Source organism: Mercenaria mercenaria, chromosome 3 (assembly GCF_021730395.1).
Source record: "Mercenaria mercenaria strain notata chromosome 3, MADL_Memer_1, whole genome shotgun sequence".
NCBI classification, from domain to species: Eukaryota; Metazoa; Mollusca; class Bivalvia; order Venerida; family Veneridae; genus Mercenaria; species Mercenaria mercenaria.
Window position 1 is genome coordinate 53893639 of NC_069363.1, and position 24049 is coordinate 53917687.

At 36.5% G+C, this 24049-nt stretch overlaps 1 protein-coding gene and 1 long non-coding RNA gene across 28 annotated transcripts in view; both read right to left on the bottom strand.

Annotated features, from left to right (window-relative positions):
* Nucleotides 1-22467, bottom strand: part of LOC123524733 (protein phosphatase 1 regulatory subunit 42-like) — a 61242-nt gene extending 38775 nt beyond the window's left edge. For 5 of the 27 annotated variants that reach the window (XR_006681332.2, XR_006681331.2, XM_053538526.1 and 2 more), the window contains exons 1-2: nt 19826-20064; nt 16492-16602 (exon numbers count right to left, since the gene is read on the bottom strand). Coding sequence is in view for 20 of the 27 variants with exons in the window: in XM_053538526.1 (XP_053394501.1) it covers nt 16492-16540 (49 nt within the window). In the remaining 7 variants the exon portion in view is untranslated. Of the gene's footprint in view, nt 1-1931; nt 2219-16491; nt 16603-19825; nt 20069-22350 lie in introns of those variants that run through there. The other 22 variants (XR_006681333.2, XM_053538529.1, XR_006681334.2 and 19 more) reach the window with 21 other exon arrangements.
* On the bottom strand, nt 11335-13255 carry LOC128555632 (uncharacterized). Its single transcript, XR_008370228.1, has 2 exons — nt 12968-13255; nt 11335-12218 (listed from the first exon to the last, which is right to left on the bottom strand). It is a non-coding gene; the product is annotated as an uncharacterized LOC128555632 (long non-coding RNA).
* Nucleotides 22468-24049: the final 1582 nt, after the last annotated feature.

Below are 24049 nucleotides of genomic sequence, written 5' to 3' on the forward strand. Positions count from 1 at the left end.
TCATCACGAGCGGGCACCTGGGTAGAACCACCAAAGAGCTATAAAAATAATTTTATACTTCTTTGGAACCACCGACTTTTCGTAAGCTAGCTGGATGGCTTCCTCACATGGAGAATTCAACGCTTGGCAAGACATATAATTAACGCTAATAAAATAACTAATAAACTAACTTAGCTAATAAGCGCTAATTAATGAGTGGTACAAACACGATAATCTAAGGCAATTAACTTTTACACATTGATTAATAAACACCTTTGATTTTGACTGGGCATTATTGTACTGAATACAAACCACGAAATGACCACGTGTCGTTCAGTGCGTGGTGTGATTGACATCTGTCAGTAGCTAATTAATATACGACGCTCCGCCTACTGCTATACTTGCGCTTGTGTCGGCGAACAATATTTAGCCAGCCCTGTTACCTCAATCGGTAGAGCACGAGACTTGTAATCTCGAGGTAGCGGGTTCGATTCCCGGGGCTGGCCAACTAAAATTACTAACAGTCTTTCGGATGAGACTTTAAACCGAGGTCCCGTGTATAAGTACTTTACACTTGGCACTTTAAAGAACCAGGAGAAGCTTCTGGAACTGGGGCATCTTTCTGTATCTTGCACTATCCTCCAAAAACCTAAAATGACTAATACTCTTCTGGAGGAGTCGCCCATATGGGTTTCCGGTGGCGACTATAAATAAACGCAAATACAAACAAACGAACAATATTGAATTGATATTCATTGGGATTTTAATTAAGGGACTGAACACTCGAACAAGAGACACATAGAGACAAGCCGACGAACGGGGCTCATCAAATACGAGTGTTTCCCGATTTTCGCGCGTCAAAACCCGGGATCTTGGGTCAACCGAACGCCCTGATTAAACTGTCTTTCCATATTTGGGGTCAGAAACATCTGACGTATAACTATCGTCAACGTCAGAAAGGGTTTCAAGTTCTGTCAATTAGCCTAATTGAAATCGGACGTCGATGCGATTCATCTTGCTATTTAGAAAGCTGCATTTTTATTCGTCCGACTTTTAACTACAATGCAAAAAAGATAGTTAAACTTCGGACACTCAGTTTTTCTCAAAATTTACATTTATTTTCCCGTTTCTTTTTACAAAATATCATTTTTATTACATTTTCAATAATTATGGTTTCGATAAGATCATTTATATGGAAGCTTTTGCATGAATAAAATGACAATCACTGATTGCACCCAAGGATTCAAATGACCCGCCTTGTGATATAGCGCGAAATTTGGTATAGGATGTGTGTGTTACGTCACTGACTAATGTGTATACGTAAACGGTGCCATTGTAAAGTTGAGGCAGCTGTATTATTAGATAAAGCAAGGGGCTATATGACACTAAAAATAAGCCTTTTGGACCTGTAACGGCGGATTTAGTTAGATAAACATGTTTTTCTGTTAACTGTCCGAGGTTTTACGATGTCCGACTTTCTACGGATTTACCCTACAGGGCAATATTCGCAAGCGATAAAACCAGTAACTTTACATGACTGTGATTTATACTCCATTATTTTGGTCCTTCTGTTTTGATGGTTAGATTGCCAGCAACAATTATAAAACAATTTGACCATCAAATTATTTTTGACTAGAAACTTCGCATGACGTACGTCGTCATCAGTTTCTCACCAGTCAGTATGTTATGGTTCGAACTGCTAAGGGAAACAAATGGGGTTCTGCCTATGTTTAATCAAATTAATTTCATTTACCAAATGGCTAGAACACATGCTAAAACTAGCTCGTAATACAACAGAAGTATCCGCTTCTGCCATCTCAGGAATACTGGTTCGAATTATTTTGAGTGCGAGAAAACAACACAGTTTATCAACTGAAATTTCTTATAAAACGGGGATTTACGAGAACAATAAATCGCTACATATGTACAGGCACCTTTCATTTTCAACTTACTTCAATCAAGATTTTTAATTAAAAATGCTAATAAATGTCAGAACACTTTAAATTCTTTTCATTTTTGCGAAAACACCTGTGCCCAAGAGCATCCGCCATGTTGTTTTCAGTACAAAATAGTTACGATATCCAGTTCTGATTTTCAAAAAACTTCGCGTTTGAATTCGCTGATGGATAGATAAAGATACAGACAAAACATTCGGTAAATAGATCTATCATTAATGTCAATCAATTTCATCTAGAAACAATTTCATTATTTTCCAAAAATAGTGCGAGTATTAATATATGGAAATTCGCATAGTCACGTGATTAGTTGCTATGCGGATTTTGTTGGTGATCACTTAGATTATTACGAGTTAACTTGATCCTACCAATATCCTGTATAAATTGATAAACTTGCAATCGTTGCAGAACACAACTAAATCAGTTTTAATGCATGTAACTTACATTTTCTTGAAAAAAGTTGTCAATGCAGAATTAAATCAAAAGAAGAATAGATCTAGATCTAGATCTACGTAGATCTGACACTACTAAAATGATACATAGGAGGGCCTGATTTGAGTCACTTCCTCTTTTTTTATTAGATCTAATTAAATTTGATATTTCATTTCAAAGCTTATCTTTGTTGCGTTTTTGTTGTTTTTTTTCTCCAAAAGTAAATATAAAATATTGCATATAAAACATTTAGATCTAGCTTAAACACAACTCGGATCATTTTGTTACATTAGCCTACTTATTTCAGGGGAGGACCGTCATTAATGTTAGAAAAACTTGTGGTCCAACCCATTTGATTTTTACTTAAATAATCTTCATCATATGTGTGTTTATTCTAATGTGTTATATGTACAATGTATTGCATGTTCTAGATTTATATTAGCAATAATTAAAACATGATTAAATCAATGACTGACTCGATCTGTGGTGGTTGTGTATTGCTTTAATTAGTTTCCATGACGAATTCTGTTACATTATTATTTCATCATGGAAGTGCTAGATCTACCTAAATGTCAATAAAAGATTTATCATGTGATTATGCGCGCCATTATAGGCAGACATTTACTATGTGAACATCCAACTTTAAATGCTGATCGATATGTACACCTAAAAGTTTTTGATTAGTGACAAAATTTATACGACAGTTATTCACTAGTTGTTAGATTCAGAGAGGCAGAATATCTTATTTTAAACTGGGAACCTATCACCATCGAAGTAGTTTTTACAGGATTAAGTCACGGGAGGGGATCCAACATATGTATTCCCAAATGGGCACCGCTTAAATTCATATGTTGTGCTTCCGGTAGTAGGCCTACATATGTGGTAAAAATTTCGCAGAGAAACAGGTGGTTTTTATTTGTGAATGAATTTTGTGGAAATAACATTGTTTTGCCAAAAAATCGCGATGCAGTGCAACCGACTATACATTGACTAGCACGTAAGTGCATGTACCTTACCTGTATTTGTAGAAATGACAGAGAAAAACTTATCCTCCGTGAAGCGGTATGACTGAAAATTAGCAACATTTTTATCAACAGATTGAAATATGTTGTAATTACCCTGCGCCTGCTTAAATTTTGCCCTGGAAACCTTCCGAATGCAAAACCTCACCCAGAAAAAGAAAATTATGGTGATCACTTTGCTAGAAAAATGTTTTTGGGCGAAAAACCGAATGGGCTACATATGTTGTGCATGGGCTACATATGTGGTGAATTAGACTTTTTAGAACTCTACAGATCTTGAGCTTAAATAGTACCTGGATAAAGAATTAACGAGCTGGAAATACTTGCCAATTATATGTCACATTATTTCAAAAAAATATATACATGTATATTAAAGGGATAACATATTAGAAACGAGCACAGCTTTAAGCTTACATATGACGCTGTAGAACATTTCCACGAAAGAGTCAACGTATCTCTTCTAAATCCGAAGACGGTTGCTTATGTGTGTTGACCTGTGAATGTCGGAAATATACATGCATAGTTTGGTGTATAGCATATTAGCTGCCGATACGGTCTGCGTAAATTAATTATATGTTATTGAACCTAGTGTTCTTTTCGTGTTTGTTTTACTTGTTCATGTGTGCCTCTATATATATATATCTTCGGCGGTATTTTGCATCGTTAATTGTGGAAATTGTCTGTCTTTGAATCATGTACGTGAACTGAGTTACAGAGCCAAATATCTGTGTCTCTGGCAACGGACTCGAAAACAAAATGTAATAAATACTTTAGGGTCTGGGATTTCAATTCAGGAGGTAATTTTGGTTTGCCCGATACAGAACTATCGGCCCGGCCGCTCCAATACATAAGATATTGTGGACCTGGCACTTACTTGTGTTAAACTACGCAATAACTTCGCAAGCTAGACCTAAATAGTACACGGCAAGGTACTCGATCAAAAATTGTGTGAATATAACTGAGCATGGTCATTAAATTATGAAATATGTCCTGGGCCCTCTATTTGATTACGTTACCTACCAGACGCAGCTATGTTCTGATTATATGACCGATCAAGTACCTTGCAGTATGTCCTCCTCCTATATTTCCACAAACTATGATAGGCCTAGAATGTGGAGATGCGGTATACACGTAACAACGTAGTTTTACACAAGTAAGTGCCAGGTCCACAATATTATATGTACATGTAGTGGAGAGGCTGGGCCAGTAGTTCTGTATCGGGCAAACCAAAATACCTCCTGAAACACCCTGACCGTAAAGTATTTATTACATTTTATTTTTGAGTCCGTTCGCCGAGACAGATATTTTGCTCTATAACTCAGTTCACGGACAGACAATTTCCACAGTTAACGATGCAAAATACCGCCGAAGATATATATAGAGGCGCACATGAACGGGTAAAGCAAACATGAAAAGAACACTAGGTTCAAGAACATATAATTACGCAGACCGTATCGGCAACTAATATACTATACATCAAACTATGCATGCATATTTTCGACATATGCATATATGGAGAGTCCTATTTTATCAGTGACTTTTAATTTTAATTAAAATTTAAGAATTTTGATGAGAAGTAGAAATAATGCAAAATCTGATAAGATATAGTAGTACAACAGTTACTGTATTTTGCAGACAGAGGTCTGTTTAATTTTGCGGACAAGTAGAAATAATGATTAAATTGATATATAATAAAACAGCAACATTAACTGCATTTTGCAGACATACTGTAGTTAAATTTTGCAGACAAGTAAGGATAAAGAATAAGCTTAATGAATACCGTATATATAGCAACATACACTTGAATTTTGCAGACAAGTAAGAATAAACCTATGCATTTTTATCACATATTAGTTGAATTTTGCAGACAAGTAAGAATAAAGAATAAACCTATGTATTTGTATCATAAATCAATTGAATTTTGCAGACAAGTAAGAATAAACCTATGTATTTCTATCATATATCAGTTGAATTTTGCAGACAAGTAAGAATAAAGAATAAACCTATGTATTTGTATCATAAATCAATTGAATTTTGCAGACAAGTAAGAATACACCTATGTATTTGTATCATAAATCAGTTGAATTTTGCAGACAAGTAAGAATACACCTATGTATTTCTATCATATATCAATTGAATTTTGCAGAAAAGTAAAAATAAACCTATGCATTTATATCATAAATCAGTTGAATTTTGCAGACAAGTAAGAATAAACCTATGCATTTCTATCATATATCAGTTGTATTTTGCAGACAAGGAGAAATAAAGAATAAATTGATATAATAATAAAACCGCAACATTAACTGTATTTTGCAAACAGACTGCGGTTGAATTTTGCAGACAAGTAAGACTTAATTAAGACTAAAGTTATGGAATACTGTACAATCAACAGTAACTGCATTTTGCAGACAATAGAAACAGAGCATAGACTGATATAACAATGAACATGTTTATATAATGTTGAATTTTGCAGACAAGTAGAAATAAAGAATAGACATAATAATGTAATGATAATCAGTTGAATTTTGCAGACAGGTAAGAATAAAGATCCGAATAAAGAATAAATATTTTTAAAAAATGATATCAGAGTAAAAGAAACCAGAAATATTCACTTTTCTTGTGTTATTTGAATCTGTCAAAGTGTTACAAACTCCCTTATATGACCTTATGCCATTTAATATTTATCTGTTATTAATAATAAGATTTAAATGAGAATTATAGTTATAGATTATATTCGAAGTGTTATTTCAAATAATACAATTAATAATAATCAAAGCCTTGAGATGTCTGGTGGTTGCCGATTTTGCTAGAAATATTTTCATTTAAAATGCAAATCTATAAATATATATGTATAAGAAACAAATACTGATGTGCCTCATATCTAAGATAAACTCTGCCTGACCTTACATGAACAGCGGGAAGTCAGTGATGTAACCATGGGCTGGAATACCTAATCATTGGCATATCTTATATAATCTAAATGGCCAGTGTGAATGGATAGAGGAAGAATAAGAGTTACTTGTTCATTGATAATTCATCCGCACTCTTCTTGAATGGGACTACTTTGTGTAGCACATGAACATCCTTCCTTTGGATGTGATTTGGAATCAAATAAAGATACTACATGATTGTCAGAAATACACCTAACTTTGGTAGCGGGATAAACCCGCAACCAAAAACCATTAATAATAAGAACAAATAATGATTATATTATTAATATTAAATTTCTATCATTATTACCATTTGTTATTATTAATATTATTAATAATTGTAAATAATATTTTGAATATTTTATAAACCACAAGTCCCATTTAAATCTTGGTCTTAAGTACAAAGTCAGTGACATAATAAAAATATTATCAGTTCACTCAACCATCCATATAGACATTCACACCTTTTGTTCTTTACATATAGTCTCTGCAAAATCCAATATCCTTCTTTACCTATGTTGTCTGCAAAATCCTTCTTTGTGTATAGTGTCTGCAGTATTTGTCTGCAAAGTATTCTGTTCCCTGGGGGTGCCCAAACTAAAAAAAATATGTAATTTCCCAAAACGGCCTCGGACCAACTTCGAGACCCGGTCACGAGTAAACAAGAATTTTCCCTGGGCAGCTGCTATGCTGGCCCACCAAAGACCGTCACCCTCTACAACGGCCACCCGGTCCCGTCCCAAAGTTAAGACCCCGTAGGGTTCACCTATTAACTGCTGTAAGGATTTTAGGTCGCCCCAGCCTCGCATCTTACCGCGGGTTCCCCACAAACAAGAGTTTTCCCGGAATGCCGGCCACCCGTGTTGGGCGGGGACAACCCCCTCTACAAAGGCTACCGGTCCGATCTAAAAGTCAACGTCTGGGGCGGGGCTGGGGGAGCCAAAACTGAAAAATGTGAAAATATATAAAAACGGCCTCGGACCAAGTTGCGGCCAAGCGAAGCGTTTATACCTAACTTTAGTGCTTAGTGCAGAAAGATGATAAACTTCATACCTCACTTAAAGTTTAAGTTTTAGGATTGAGTTGAGGCCTTACTTAAGGTTTACTTTTAGATTTGAGTTCCGACCTAATTTAGGTTTAGGTGAGGATTTGAGTTTATACCTAACTTTAGTGCTTAGTGCAGAAAGCCGAGTTAACACCTAATTTAAGTTTAGTATAAGATTTGAGTTCACACATAATTTTAGTGCTCAGGGCAGAAAGATGAAGAATTATCGCGTGCGAGTACATACGTACGAAAGACGGTCGCACGCGTTCCCACCAGCCATTAACCCCTGAACAACCAGCTAAACTTTAGTGCTTAGTGCAGAAGGCTGAGTTGACACCTAATTTTAGTTTAGCTTAAGATTTGAGTTTAGACCTAAATTTAGTGCTCAGGGCAGAAAGATGAAGAACTACCGGACGCGAGTACGTACGTACATAATTAAAAGATGGTCGCGCGCATTCCCACCAGCCATTAACCCCTGCTGCGGCCAACCGAAGCGTTTATACCTAACTTTAGTGCTTAGTGCAGAAAGATGAGAAACTTTATACCTCACTTAAAGTTTAAGTTTTACATTTGAGTTGAGACCTTACTTAAGGTTTACTTTTAGATTTGAGTTTACACCTAATTTTAGACTTGAGTTTATACCTTAAATTTAAGTTTAGGTGAGGATTTGAGTTTATACCTAACTTTAGTGCTTAGTGCAGAAGGCTGAGTTGACACCTAATTTTAGTTTAGCTTAAGATTTGAGTTTAGACCTAAATTTAGTGCTCAGGGCAGAAAGATGAAGAGCTACCTAACGCGAGTACGTACGTACGTAATTACGTAAGACGGTCGTGCGCGTTCCCACCAGCCATTAACCCCTGCTGCGGCCAACCGAAGCGTTTATACCTAACTTTAGTGCTTAGTGCAGAAAGATGAGAAACTTTATACCTCACTTAAAGTTTAAGTTTTACATTTGAGTTGAGACTTTACTTAAGGTTTACTTTTAGATTTGAGTTTACACCTAATTTTAGACTTGAGTTTATACCTTAAATTTAAGTTTAGGTGAGGATTTGAGTTTAATACCTAACTTTAGTGCTTAGTGCAGAAGGCTGAGTTGACACCTAATTTTAGTTTAGCTTAAGATTTGAGTTTAGACCTAAATTTTAGTGCTCAGGGCAGAAAGATGAAGAACTACCGGACGCGAGTACATACGTACATAATTAAAAGACGGTCGCGGCGCGTTCCCACCAGCCATTAACCCCTGCTGCGGCCAACCGAAGCGTTTATACCTAACTTTAGTGCTTAGTGCAGAAAGATGAGAAACTTTATACCTCACTTAAAGTTTAAGTTTTACATTTGAGTTGAGACCTTACTTTAGGTTTACTTTTAGATTTGAGTTTACACCTAATTTTAGATTTGAGTTTAAACCTTAAATTTAAGTTTAGGTGAGGATTTGAGTTTATACCTAACTTTAGTGCTTAGTGCAGAAGGCTGAGTTGACACCTAATTTTAGTTTAGCTTAAGATTTGAGTTTAGACCTAAATTTAGTGCGCGTTCCCACCAGCCATTAACCCCTGCTGCGGCCAACCGAAGCGTTTATACCTAACTTTAGTGCTTAGTGCAGAAAGATGAGAAACTTTATACCTCACTTAAAGTTTAAGTTTTACATTTGAGCTGAGACCTAACTTTAGGTTTACTTTTAGATTTGAGTTTACACCTAATTTTAGATTTGAGTTTAAACTTTAAATTTAAGTATAGGTGAGGATTTGAGTTTATACCTAACTTTAGTGCTTAGTGCAGAAGGCTGAGTTGACACCTAATTTTAGTTTAGCTTAAGATTTGAGTTTAGACCTAAATTTAGTGCTCAGGGCAGAAAGATGAAGAACTACCGGACACAAGTACGTACGTACATAATTAAAAGACGGTCGTGCGCGTTCCCACCAGCCATTAACCCCTGCTGCGGCCAACCGAAGCGTTTATACCTAACTTTAGTGCTTAGTGCAGAAAGAGGAGAAACTTTATACCTCACTTAAAGTTTAAGTTTTACATTTGAGTTGAGACCTTACTTAAGGTTTACTTTTAGATTTGAGTTTACACCTAATTTAGATTTGAGTTTATACTTAAATTAAGTTTAGGTGAGGATTTGAGTTTATACCTAACTTTAGTGCTTAGTGCAGAAAGATGAAAACTTTAACCTCACTTAAAGTTTAAGTTTACATTTGAGTTGAGACCTTACTTAGGTTTACTTTTAGATTTGAGTTTACACCTATTTTAGACTTGAGTTTAACTTAAATTTAAGTTTAGGTGAGGATTTGAGTTATACCTAACTTTAGTGTTAGTGCAGAAGGCTGAGTTGACACCTAATTTTAGTTTAGCTTAAGATTTGAGTTTAGACCTAAATTTAGTGCTCAGGGCAGAAAGATGAAGAACTAAACCGGACGCGAGTACGTACGTACATAATTAAAAGACGGTCGCGCGCGTTCCCACCAGCCATTAACCCTGCTGCGGCCAACCGAAGCGTTTATACCTAACTTTAGTGCTTAGTGCAGAAAGATGAGAAACTTTATACCTCACTTAAAGTTTACGTTTTACATTTGAGTTGAGACCTTACTTAAGGTTTACTTTTAGATTTGAGTTTACACCTAATTTTAGACTTGAGTTTATACCTTAAATTTAAGTTTAGGTGAGGATTTGAGTTTATACCTAACTTTAGTGCTTAGTGCAGAAGGCTGAGTTGACACCTAATTTTAGTTTAGCTTAAGATTTGAGTTTAGACCTAAATTTAGTGCTCAGGGCAGAAAGATGAAGAACTACCGGACGCGAGTACGTACGTACATAATTAAAAGATGGTCGCGCGCGTTCCCACCAGCCATTAACCCCTGCTGCGGCCAACCGAAGCGTTTATACCTAACTTTAGTGCTTAGTGCAGAAAGATGAGAAACTTTATACCTCACTTAAAGTTTAAGTTTTACATTTGAGTTGAGACCTTACTTAAGGTTTACTTTTAGATTTGAGTTTACACCTAATTTTAGACTTGAGTTTATACCTAAATTTAAGTTTAGGTGAGGATTTGAGTTTATCCTAACTTTAGTGCTTAGTGCAGAAGGCTGAGTTGACACCTAATTTTAGTTTAGCTTAAGATTTGAGTTTAGATCTAAATTTAGTGCTCAGGGCAGAAAGATGAAGAACTACCGGACGCGAGTACGTACGTACATAATTAAAAGACGGTCGCGCGCGTTCCCACCAGCCATTAACCCCTGCTGCGGCCAACCGAAGCGTTTATACCTAACTTTAGTGCTTAGTGCAGAAAGATGAGAAACTTTATACCTCACTTAAAGTTTAAGTTTTACATTTGAGTTGAGACCTTACTTAAGGTTTACTTTTAGATTTGAGTTTAGACCTAATTTTAGATTTGAGTTTATACCTTAAATTTAAGTTTAGGTGAGGATTTGAGTTTATACCTAACTTTAGTGCTTAGTGCAGAAGGCTGAGTTGACACCTAATTTTAGTTTAGCTTAAGATTTGAGTTTAGACCTAAATTTAGTGCTCAGGCAGAAAGATGAAGAACTACCGACGCGAGTACGTACGTACATAATTAAAAGACGGTCGCGCGCGTTCCCACCAGCCATTAACCCCTGCTGCGGCCAACCGAAGCGTTTATACCTAACTTTAGTGCTTAGTGCAGAAAGATGAGAAACTTTATACCTCACTTAAAGTTTAAGTTTTACATTTGAGTTGAGACCTTACTTAAGGTTTACTTTTAGATTTGAGTTTACACCTAATTTTAGATTTGAGTTTATACCTTAAATTTAAGTTTAGGTGAGGATTTGAGTTTATACCTAACTTTAGTGCTTAGTGCAGAAGGCTGAGTTGACACCTAATTTTAGTTTAGCTTAAGATTTGAGTTTAGACCTAAATTTAGTGCTCAGGGCAGAAAGATGAAGAGCTACGTAACGCGAGTATGTACGTACATAATTAAAAGACGGTCGCGCGCGTTCCCACCAGCCATTAACCCCTGCTGCGGCCAACCGAAGCGTTTATACCTAACTTTAGTGCTTAGTGCAGAAAGATGAGAAACTTTATACCTCACTTAAAGTTTAAGTTTTACATTTGAGTTGAGACCTTACTTAAGGTTTACTTTTAGATTTGAGTTTAGACCTAATTTTAGATTTGAGTTTATACCTTAAATTTAAGTTTAGGTGAGGATTTGAGTTTATACCTAACTTTAGTGCTTAGTGCAGAAGGCTGAGTTGACACCTAATTTTAGTTTAGCTTAAGATTTGAGTTTAGACCTAAATTTAGTGCTCAGGGCAGAAAGATGAAGAGCTACCTAACGCGAGTACGTACGTACGTAAGACGGTCGCGCGCGTTCCCACCAGCCATTAACCCCTGCTGCGGCCAACCGAAGCGTTTATACCTAACTTTAGTGCTTAGTGCAGAAAGATGAGAAACTTTATACCTCACTTAAAGTTTAAGTTTTACATTTGAGTTGAGACCTTACTTAAGGTTTACTTTTAGATTTGAGTTTAGACCTAATTTTAGATTTGAGTTTATACCTTAAATTTAAGTTTAGGTGAGGATTTGAGTTTATACCTAACTTTAGTGCTTAGTGCAGAAGGCTGAGTTGACACCTAATTTTAGTTTAGCTTCAGATTTGAGTTTAGACCTAAATTTAGTGCTCAGGGCAGAAAGATGAAGAACTACCGGACGCGAGTACGTACGTACATAATTAAAAGACGGTCGCGCGCGTTCCCACCAGCCATTAACCCCTGCTGCGGCCAACCGAAGCGTTTATACCTAACTTTAGTGCTTAGTGCAGAAAGATGAGAAACTTTATACCTCACTTAAAGTTTAAGTTTTACATTTGAGTTGAGACCTTACTTAAGGTTACTTTTAGATTTGAGTTTACCTAATTTTAGATTGATTTAATACTTAAATTTAAGTTTAGGTGAGGATTTGAGTTTAATACCTAACTTTGTGCTTAGTGCAGAAGGCTGAGTTGACACCATTAATTTTAGTTTAGCTTAAGATTTGAGTTTAGACCTAAATTTAGTGCTCAGGGCAGAAAGATGAAGAACATACCGACGCGAGTACGCACCTACATAATTAAAATACGGTCGCGCGCGTTCCCACCGTGCCATTAACCCCTGCTGCGGCCAACCGAAGCGTTTATACCACTTTAGTGCTTAGTGCAGAAAGATGAGAAACTTATACCTCACTAAAGTTAAGTTTTACATTTGAGTGAGAACCATACTTAAGTTTACTTTAGATTTGAGTTTACACCTAATTTTAGACTTGAGTTTATACTTAAATTTAAGTTTAGGTGAGGATTTGAGTTTAAACCTACTTAGTGCTTAGTGCAGAAAGGCTGAGTTGACACCTAATTTTAGTTTTAGCTAGATTTGAGTTTTAAGACCTAATTTAGTGCTCAGGCAGAAAGATGAAGAACTACCGGACGCGAGTACGTACGTACATAATTAAAAGACGGTCCGCGCGCGTTCCCACCAGCATTAACCCTGCTGCGGCCAACCGAAGCGTTTATACCTAACTTTAGTGCTTAGTGCAGAAAGATGAGAAACTTTAAAACCTCACTTAAAGTTTAAGTTTTACATTTGAGTTGGGGACCTTACTTAAGGTTTACTTTTAGATTTGAGTTTACACCTAATTTTAGACTTGAGTTTATACCTTAAATTTAAGTTTAGGTGAGGATTTGAGTTTATACCTAACTTTAGTGCTTAGTGCAGAAGGCTGAGTTGACACCTAATTTTAGTTTAGCTTAAGATTTGAGTTTAGACCTAAATTTAGTGCTCAGGGCAGAAAGATGAAGAACTACCGGACGCGAGTACGTACGTACATAATTAAAAGACGGTCGCGCGCGTTCCCACCAGCCATTAACCCCTGCTGCGGCCAACCGAAGCGTTTATACCTAACCTTAGTGCTTAGTGCAGAAAGATGAGAAACTTTATACCTCACTTAAAGTTTAAGTTTTACATTTGAGTTAGTATGTAGTATTAAACACGTGGAAGAGTCCATTTTAGACCCAACCGTCTCTAGGGCTCTGCATTGTTCTTTTTCGCGGAAATTCTTAGTTTAATAAACATCATAAATAACTAATTGAATATACACTGACGAGATAAAGAAACGCCTCATTCAAACTCGGTATACAATTTTTCGTTAACCGTGATTCAAAATTAGAAAAGAACAATTCCATTCGCAAATTAGATGCTTTACAAGAATTTATGGTCAATAAGAAATCATTTCATTGTCGCATTAAGCTTAAATCTTGAATTTTAATAGCCCGGTCGGAGAATTTGCATTAGAAAAATCAGTAGCGCGTGTGGCCACCTCTGCTAGCAACCACAGCAGCAAGGCGACGCCTCATAGAGCCGCACCAGTTGCGTAACAGATACCGTGGGATTCTGGCCCACTCCTGGTGCAGCGCTGCTACCAGTTCCCGGACGTTTGCTGGCTGGGGTTGACGTTGGCGTAACCGCCGTCCGAGATAATCCCACGCGTGTTCAATCGGATTGCAGTCCGGTGAACACGCCGGCCAAGGTAAAACATTAATGTTTCTAGCCTGTAGAAAGTCCCTGGTGACGCGTGCAACGTGAGGTCGCGCGTTGTCGTGCTGATAGAGTAATCCTTGACGTTGACGGAATAAAGGGACAACTACATGACGTAATATCTGGTCGATGTAACGCCTGGCTGTGAGATTACCTTGGCAAACGACGAGTTGGGACTTAAACCTATGGTTGATTGCTGCCCACACCATTATTCCACCCCCACCGTAACGATTGTGCTCCAAAACGCAATTGTTTGCGTAGCGTTCATGGCGTCGTCTATAGACACGGATACGTCCGTCGGCGTTCCACAAGTTGAAACGCGACTCGTCACTGAACACTACGTTCTGCCAACGCTGGCCGCGATCGTTGCGGGCCCAAATAAGACGTTGGTGACGGTGGCGTAACGTTAGAATTAGACCGCGGTAGGGCCTACGACAGGTAATTCCGCGTTCTCTGAGTCGATTTCTCACTGTATGTCGACTAATTGGACGTCCACGGTTACCTACAACTATACGTGACGTAGATTGCGCCGTCACAAATCTGTCACGTAAATGACGTTGACGTATATAATTATCCTGTCGTATTGACGTTACACGCGGTCTACCTGAACGTGGTCTATCGATAGACGTTCCCGTGTCTCTAACACGTCGAATAAGACGCACAATTGTCGAACGAGAGACGTTAAAACGTCTAGCAACTTGTTCCTGCGTTCGACCACATTCAAGCATAGCCAAAACCTGAGCCCTCTCTTCAGAATTCAGCCTCGGCATTACGAAAACTAATGTTTTTTTCAGAGAATAGCTGAAAATATGGTTGTGTGTCGTATTACACATGTACATGTGCAAAAATCGTTCAATCAAACCACATGGTTTACATGCACGGACTGCACGAGGAAATCATGATCAGGTACATGAAGTGAACAAATGGCTGAATGAAATCGCGCGCGTTTTTGTTCACTGTGTTTGTCGGTCAGAGTACATGTAGATTTACTACATTTCACAACAATTAAAAGCGTTAGGAAAAAAATAACGCCAGATTTCAATGAGGCGTTTCTTTATCTCGTCAGTATATATGCGTTTAAAAAAACAACTACGTGTTTTATTTAGAAAACGTACCCGGGCCGAATACGAAACTACCTGTGCCAAATACAAAACCCCCACAACTCTAAAAAGGGGCATAACTTTATAGATGATGGAAAATTTTCATTCAATGTCAGATCAACACACTAAACGATACTTGACACATGCTCGTGGTAAACTAGTTCATGATAGAGGAAGACTCCAGATATCCCTGATTACTGATGATGACAAAAAACAACTACTTTTAATTACAACCATATATCCCTTAAGTTGTAAAAGAAACGAAGTTGTAAAAGAAACGAGGTGAATGTGCATCAACATTTCAATCTGAAAATCGACATAATTCCGATGGAAATTGATTTCTGATATCACGTAATAAAGTATTGACTGTCAAACCAAGTGTATAATATTCTATGCGTTCTAATCACTTTTTAGACTAGCCATTGTTAAAATGTCACCTAATTTGTTTTGTACTTATTTTGTTATCACATAATTTTATACCTGTATATGAAAAGAAACCAGAAAAAAGAAAATATGTGGAACTGCGACTCACAACTGAAAAAAAAAACGGTTTATACAACATTACAGGCACTAGAGCGCCAAACAGAGCGCAAAAAAGAATTAAAGATACTTTAACCACTGAATAATAGTCCAGTACACGGAAAAAAAAACTTGACTGTTTGACATAATGTAAAGGTCTGTACTTTCTGTCATATATGGAAGATTTATCAGGTTTGTGTGATTTACATAGAGGGGAATGTCTTTTCATACGGAATCTGTTAACAAGCGGAAGAAAAGTATAAAATGCGAATCTCTGTTGAGGTTTTATCTGTTTTATTCGACGAGTGTAATAAATACGATGTGGAAAGGCAAAAGATATTTTTATTATTATTATTATTATTAATATTATCATTTTTTATTATTGCCAGATTTATATAGCGCCCTTTTCATGATAATTACGTTCAAATGCGCTTTACATACATAGCAAACGCAGCCACACATGGCGCCAAATTCATCCTCTTCTAGTACACACACAGAGCGATCTGACCAGCCATTATTTTAGATACAGGCCTGTCTGGCTAACTTAGCCTAGCTCTTCGGTTCTTTACCGTGCCCGATGTATAGCACAGATACACGCGAAGCCATCTTTCCTGGGAAGAACCAGTACAGGCCTCTTAATAAGGTGGAAAAGGCACACAAGAGCATTAAAAAAATTCCAGTGTCAGAACAGGAATTCGAACCCCTGACCTTTTGATTGAAAGACAAGCGTGTTACCACATGCCCACCGGTCCACTGTAAAATGTATTATTCTTTTTATCACAAGTTTGCTTTTCCTGCTAAAACATCAAAAAAAAAATTCTTTCTTTACCTGTTTTAGATCAAGCCAATTCGACCAACGTATCACCTTGTTACACTAGTGTAAAAAGAAAATTATGAAATAGCTTTATTTCACTCCCTCGACGCCAAACATTTGATAAAACCTATTATTTAATCAATTTCAACTTACATGCTCTCCTCGGCACGTGCGAGTATTTTAACGTCACTAGAATTTTCATCCGTCAATCTAAGTTTGAAGGCATAGATCAGTACTGTCATGACTGTCTGCAGTTGGATCAGGCTGCAATAATACAAGACAAACAGATTAGTTATCCGTCGTTGCACATTGATGCGAAATATTAAATAACGTATTTCTTAGATACAATAGTCATCATCATTGTTCACCGCACATTTTCTACTTTTATTTACTTTTCGAATTCCATGACAAAATTTTAATGGTATAGTTCTTTAAAGTCAAACTTAAGACAAATGGCATTGCATGGATTTTTCGTGTGCATATCTATAGCTGTTATATTATGACCTAAATAAACAAGAGCTGTACGTAAGACAGCGCGCTCCACTATTCGGCGATGACAGTAAAATGAATATATGTCTCAATAAGAGACCTCTACTTTAAAAGGAAGATACACCAAGATATTAAAGGAATGAATGTCATATTTTTGTTTACACACTTTTAAAACCCGAAACCGAAGTACACATATCCGATAACGGCCGGCCGGAAGGCCGTTATCGTACATATGTGTACGAGGTTTCAGGTTTTACAAGTCTGTAAAACAAAAAAAAATCTTTTTATAGTAATTGTTTTTAAGTTAATCATTTTTAAGTACAGGCAATATAAATAAAAAGTGAAAAAAGCAGTCCAACATAGGGAGCAGCACAAAAGAATTTGTTTTACACACTTGTAAAAAAATTATGTTAGCCAATCAAATTGAAGGAAATGGTCCAAAAACAGATACAAAAAAGATAAAAAGACCTTATTACTTAGAGGGGTTAAAGGTTAAGTATGGAAGGGGTACTGACATTCTTTATTTTGATGGAATTAAATTATATTTTTATCTTTTAAAGTACCAAAGATATGTCTATAAACGAAGCTTTCGAAAAACTTTAACATGAAAATATTTCCAAGTAAGACAACTTGGTGTCCTTGACCTTGAGTATAATGGGCTAAGCCCCTGCACACACTTTGTTTGTATGCTGGACAATGTTTATGTGGAGTTACAGTAAGATATAAGCAATAGCAACACAGATATGACAGAAAAACAAAGGTTGCCGAAAAATTTTAACCTTAAAAATAACCTAAGTATAACACCTTGGTGACCTTGACCTTGGGTATAAATGATTCGAACCCTGCACACACTTTGTTTGTATGCTGAACAATGTTTTGTGAACTTACAGTAAGATATAAGCAATAGTAACAAAGATATGACAAAAAAACAAAGGTTGCCGAAAACCTTAAACCTTACAAATAACCTGAGCATAACACCCTGGTGACCTTGGCCTTGGGTATAATGGGCCTAGCCCCTGCAGTACTTTGTTTGCATGGTGAAGTTACAGTAAGACATAAGCAAAAGTAACAAAGCAAAATAAAGGTTGCCGAAAAACTTTAACCAAGAAAACTCACGCCGAGGCCGACGCCGGGGCTAATAGAATAGCACCCCTAGTCTCCGAATAGTGGAGCTAAAGATTTAACTAAAAAAATCATTCTTCTATGTACTAAAAGGGCCATAATTCTGAAAAATGCAATGCCAGAGTTATGGTTCTTGGTCAACGGACTCGCCTAATGACGATAAATAGCTGCAAAGTTTCAAAGCTATTTCTCTTATAGTATTCGAGAAATGTGAACCTAAACAAGTGTTTTAACAAAAAAACAACAACAAAACAACAACAACAAAATTAAAGTACAAAAAGGGACATCGATCTGACAGACTGCATACGAGAGTTAGTTCTTGACCTACTTGCTCATTTATTATGATAAACAAGTGCGCAAAGTTTCAAAACTAAAGCTCATACAATGCATGAGAAAAAGTGAACCTAAGCAAAAATCTGAACCGACACCAACGATCAAATAACGAGAAACACTCATAGATATTTTTTAAACCCAGTCGAGCGAATAATATTTCTATGAAAGATACATTTTCTCACTATGACATATTGATTAATGAACGAAGGATGTTAAAAGAACAGGAATCGGACGAGAATCTGAGCCAATATCAATTCAAATATGTTCAAAATTTTGTGAACTGTTTTAGGGTTAAGGAAAGAAATATCCAAAAACAATGTTTGATGACATACATGTGTTTTAGCCCACATAACTTTAACCAGTTTTTTTAGTTGAAAAAGATTGTATTTACATTAAAATCAAACAAAATCAACAAAGGATCACGTCTTTCGGTTACAAGAAGGTATCAGTGAAATACATAATTATGGTTGTCACTTAGCTTGATAGTTATTTGCACGCAAAACTTTAATCAAATCCTTTAAGTCGAAAAAGGGTTATAATTGACATTGAATTTAGACAAGAGTGTGCTACTGCGAAATGTTTCAAGAGCACCGCCTGTTGGTGCCATCGCTCGTCTGCAAGTGCTGGTCAGTATGTAAAAAAAGTGTTATAGTTCAACATTTCTAAGTACAAAACGGGCCACAATTCTGACAAAATGCAGGTTAGAGTTATGATTTTTGGCCTACATTGCCACCTAATTATTGATTAACAAATATGCAAAGTTTCAAAGCTGTAGCTCTTATAGTTTTTGAGAAAAGTTTGACCTAAACAAACAAAAAATAACGACGAGGCTCAAATTTTCTAAGAACAAAAAGGGCCATAATTTAGTCAAAATGACTATTAATGACTTTTTTTATATAAGTCAGCGGACTGCAGTATACATATATAGGGATGTCTTGCCGGTCAATAGTATAACTATTGCCCGAGGTTCGACAGAAGACCAGATTTTATTCAAATTTTGACTGTAGCCCAACAAAATATGGTGTTGAACTTAAACCGATCATGTAGCATTATCTGTGGACTGTTGATTTATTACAGCCTTGTAATCATACACAGTTGTTAAATCTTTTTGCGATCAGTAATTGTTTTAGTCTACGGATCGCGGGAGACCCCTCGGGTAAATTTCCATTTTGAAAATTATACCTGGCAGACCCGTAATATTCATAGCATATATATACAGAATTGTTTACTGGAAGAAGTAGAAAATACTTTCTATAGAAGTCATCTTGCTCGGTAATATGTTTTGTTTTTGTTTTGTCTTACAACACATGTACTTCAACTGTTCACATTCTATTTTGTAGAAGATATGTATGTTTAATAAGGCATGCATACACAGACGGTTATTGACTGAACACTATTTCCCTAGTCTGAAGGCCGAGGGTTCGAATTTTGTCAGTAGAAGCATTTCAAGCAGAGTCTTCACAGTCCTTCTATTTGACAAAGCTACGTTTTAGAATCACACCTAGTTTTTACCAAGTTTTAAAGAAATCAAGCTATAACGTACCTGCTTCCGTGAAAACATGCTACTATCAGGCCGTCATCGGCTTTTCTACTGCATCATTTTCTATTCTTTTTATGACTGTTTTCAGTTCCACCCGTCAAACTAATGTCCGACCTTTTGACTTGTTCATCCGATCTCACATATAGCTCGTGCAGCTTTGAGTGGTTTATGCACAAAGGTTGTATTGGGACAATTCAATGGATTTATTTAAGCCCCTGGGCTTTTCTTTATTTTGCAATCAAGGTAATAATATAATGCGCATTCACGTCAACACAACACAAATTGAAATACTATGCCCCAACGATAACGTGATGTTTACAAACATAATTATAAATAGATTTTTAGTTTTGTAATTGGTCAAAAATGTAAATATTTCTTTTAGTTTAATTGTATTTTATTGTTAAAACAATACATGAATAGATAATTCTTGCTTTCATACCACAAGTTTACAAATTAGCTTAGCGGTAAATTATACTGATTATGTTCTTCAGATCTTTTGCCGTGTAGGTTCGAAACTCGACGGCAGTTAGGTTTTTTTTCTTGTTGCTTAAAAAACGATTCATTGATTTTCATTATGACACAACGATAGAGAAATATCTGACGCCGATATGGCAGATGAGAAAAGTTATTTGATATCAATTAAATACATGTAGCCTACTAATTTAATAGAACAAATGGAAACCCCAACAAGACAAAAACGAAAACGTTGCAGGCAGCTTTGATTGAGCCTGTTCATGGAACATACTTATAGAAAGTTTAAGAAGAGCTGTGTTACGAATTCTCACATTTCGTTTTTGAGAGATGTGTGTGAAATTAGCCAGAGCAGCCAGAGTAGCCAGAGTTCAGCCAGAGTTCAGTCAGAGTTTAGCCAGAGTAGCCAAGGAAGTCAGAACTCTGGTTACTCTGGCTAGCCAGAACATGTTAGAAATCTAGAAACTCTGCCTACAGAGTTCTGGGTACTGGATGAATTCTGGCTACTCTTGCTGAACTCTGGTTTCTCTGGCTGAACTCTGGCTACTCTGGCCAGCCAGAGTTATGACTTCTCTGGCTGAACTCTGGCTACTCTGGCTAAACTCTGGCTACTCTGTCTAAACTCTGGCTGAACTCTGGCTACTCTGGCTAATTTCACACACATTTTTGAGAGGCCATGTTTAAGCCTGACAAGTAAAATGCAATAGTGTTACCCCTGCATCACCGATGTTCTGACTAATAAAATGGAGGGTATGCTTTTATGTCTGGATATAAAAAATTTAGGGCTGTTTAAAATATGTAGAGGCTAACAGACTGAAATACTGAAAACATAGTTGGTTTCGGTGACTAAATGAAATCACATATTTGTGATTTCTGCGGATCGCGACGGCCAGAATCTCATTCGAATCGAACAGTTCGTTACCATCGAGACAGATGTGATATGGTCAAATATTTGACTTTTATATTGACGTCATACTTGCATTTAGTTCGAAAATTGCATAAAAGTATTAATTGTCAGCTGCAGCTGACAAAGACAAGACTTTGATATAGAAAACAGAAAGACAAAATGCGTAAGAAATAGTATGTTACTCGTACAGTCTTGTCTGCAACTCTCATGATAAAAAATAGGTAACACGGATCAAGCCAATATTAGATATACATGGTTTATTTAATTTATATATAAATTGCTGTTTTGTTTAGCCTACATATCCTAACTTGATCAGTCTTATATTGTTGGGTTTTACGTAGTCCAACTGGTGACGTAATTAAATTTCATTTTTAAATTTCAATCTGATATTTTTGTGATCTGACCGTCAGGGGAGGTAACTGGAGTCACGGACTGGGTCTAGGTTTTACGTCACACCGACAAAAGTGTTGGTCACATAGCGACTTTCCAGCTTTTCGTGGTGGAGGAAGACCACATGTGCCCCATTAGGTATTAGCTCAAAAATGGGCTTCTTGGTATCTAACGTCCGACCTTCCCTAAGGTAGATAGAAGGCTGCCTCACTTTGAACTATTGATTATACTTTCCAAGGACTTTCGAACCGACAGTGGTAAAGGGCAATTAAGTGACTCTTCAGAAAGTCGGGGACGTTAACCACGCGGATACTCTCTAAATGCAATTTCCATTCGAGTTAAAAGGCAATGCAGATTGGAGTAGTATTTACATATGCAGATGATATTCATTTTTAAAAAAAGAATTCATTTTTAGACATGTATGACGTTTTTAAGGAAAAAAAATAGAAATCTACCAAAATATACTCCGTTCTCCAATGATCGCGTCAGTTCTCTTACCTCCGTCACACATGTCTAAATAAGAAGTGACTACGTCATGACTAGGAGTAGGCCTAACTATCTGCTAAGAAGGACTGACTAGTCTAGTCCGACTCCTAACTAGAAGAAACGTAGTTCTAATTAGGACTGAATTAGGCGGTAGACTAGTAACTTCTGACTCGAAAATACTAGTCCTAATTAGGAATTACTAAAATTAAAATGAGTAGGACTAGTTATACAAGTCCTATGGATGTAAATATTTACCTTAAATATTTAGGCTTACCTTAAAACTGCTATGTGATGTGGCCTGGTTTTGAGGTCTTCAGCAACCACCTCTATTTAAAATTTGCTGGTTCCTGGACTATTTATAAACTAGTGCGAATGATACTTCGGTAGATCTAGTGTACATGCATTTTCGCGAGCTGTAATTTGCATTTGTCATGAAGAGCCTACCTAAATGAACATTAAATATTACGTCACACCCATGACGTAGTGTTTGAGGTTATTTAAAGGAGCCAAGGGTAACATGGGGTAACCAATATCACAGTGAGCAGGCGGTTCCAACAATGGTTTCGTTATTTCGACTTTTCGAACACAGAATATGCGGCGATACCCTTACGTACGGGACACCATATCATCTTTGAAAAAGGGCATTTATTTGATGTACGAATGTTAATGTAAAACAACACGTAATAACTTTGACCTTAAAAGGTTTTGTACGGTGTTCTGTTTGGACCATCGTCATTTTTATTTCTGAACCCCATATCTCGAATGTCAAAATCATGAACCTGCGATGAAGAAAAATCGAAAATACGATGGTGAAAGTCAAAATTACGATGGCGAAAACTCGAAACTACGATCTTCGGGTGAAAGCCGAAATTATGCAATATCACTTCGCGTTTCGCCATCGTCGTTTCGTGTTTTTTTTTCATCGTGCTTTTGACTTTCGTCATCATGGTTTTGACTTTCATCATCGTTGTTTCAACTTTCATCATCGCAATTTCATGATTTCCTGGAATGGGGTTTAGTTAGTCGAAAGCACGATTATGAAAGTTTATAACTAAAACAAAACATGTTATGGAATGTGCAAGTACATACAGCTATTACTAAAAGGCATATAGATTTGAAACTTACTTTTTTTTTCTCTAGATAAGTTACCAACCTCACTGGGTCAAGTTCCATAACTCTGACATGTATTTTGGGCAAATTTTGCCCCCTTTTGGACTAAGAAAATCCTGTTAAATTTTACATGCAAGTTACTATCTCCAAAGCGAATGCAGATATTGAATTGAAACTTCACATGTGTCTTTGGGGTAATAAAACTAGTTGATAGCATCAAGTCCCATAACTCCGACCTTCATTTTAGCCAAATTATGCCCCCTTTGGACTTAGAAAATCCTGGTTAAAGTTTTGCGTGCAAATAGGCTACATACAGCTATTACTTAAAGGCATATAGATTTGAAACTTATTTTTTTTTTCATTTTCTAGATCAATTACCAACCTCACTTGGTCAAGTCCCATAACTCTGACATGTATTTTTGGCAAATTATGCCCTCTTTTGGACTTAAAAATTCTGATTAAAGTTTGACATGCAAGTTACTATCTCCAAAACTAATGCAGATATTGAATTGAAACTTCACATGTTCCTTCGGGATTATAAAACTAGTTGATAGCATCAAGTCCCATAACTCTGATATGCATTTTAGTCAAATTATGTCCCCTTTTGAACTTAAAACTCTTTTGATATTTAACATTTTGGGTAATATTTTCCTGCTTCAATATTTCGAATAGTCGAGCTTGGCTGTCTTACGGATAGCTCTTGTTTGCCTATGATGATAAAAATCGAATCGGGTCTGACGTTAATCAAATATTCAATATAGTCCATTGAAATTTTGTTTATACATTGTATATATATATACATATTTTTGTTTGTTTTGGGGGGTGGGGGTGGGGAATGAATAATAAAGTATTCTTTTCATGCG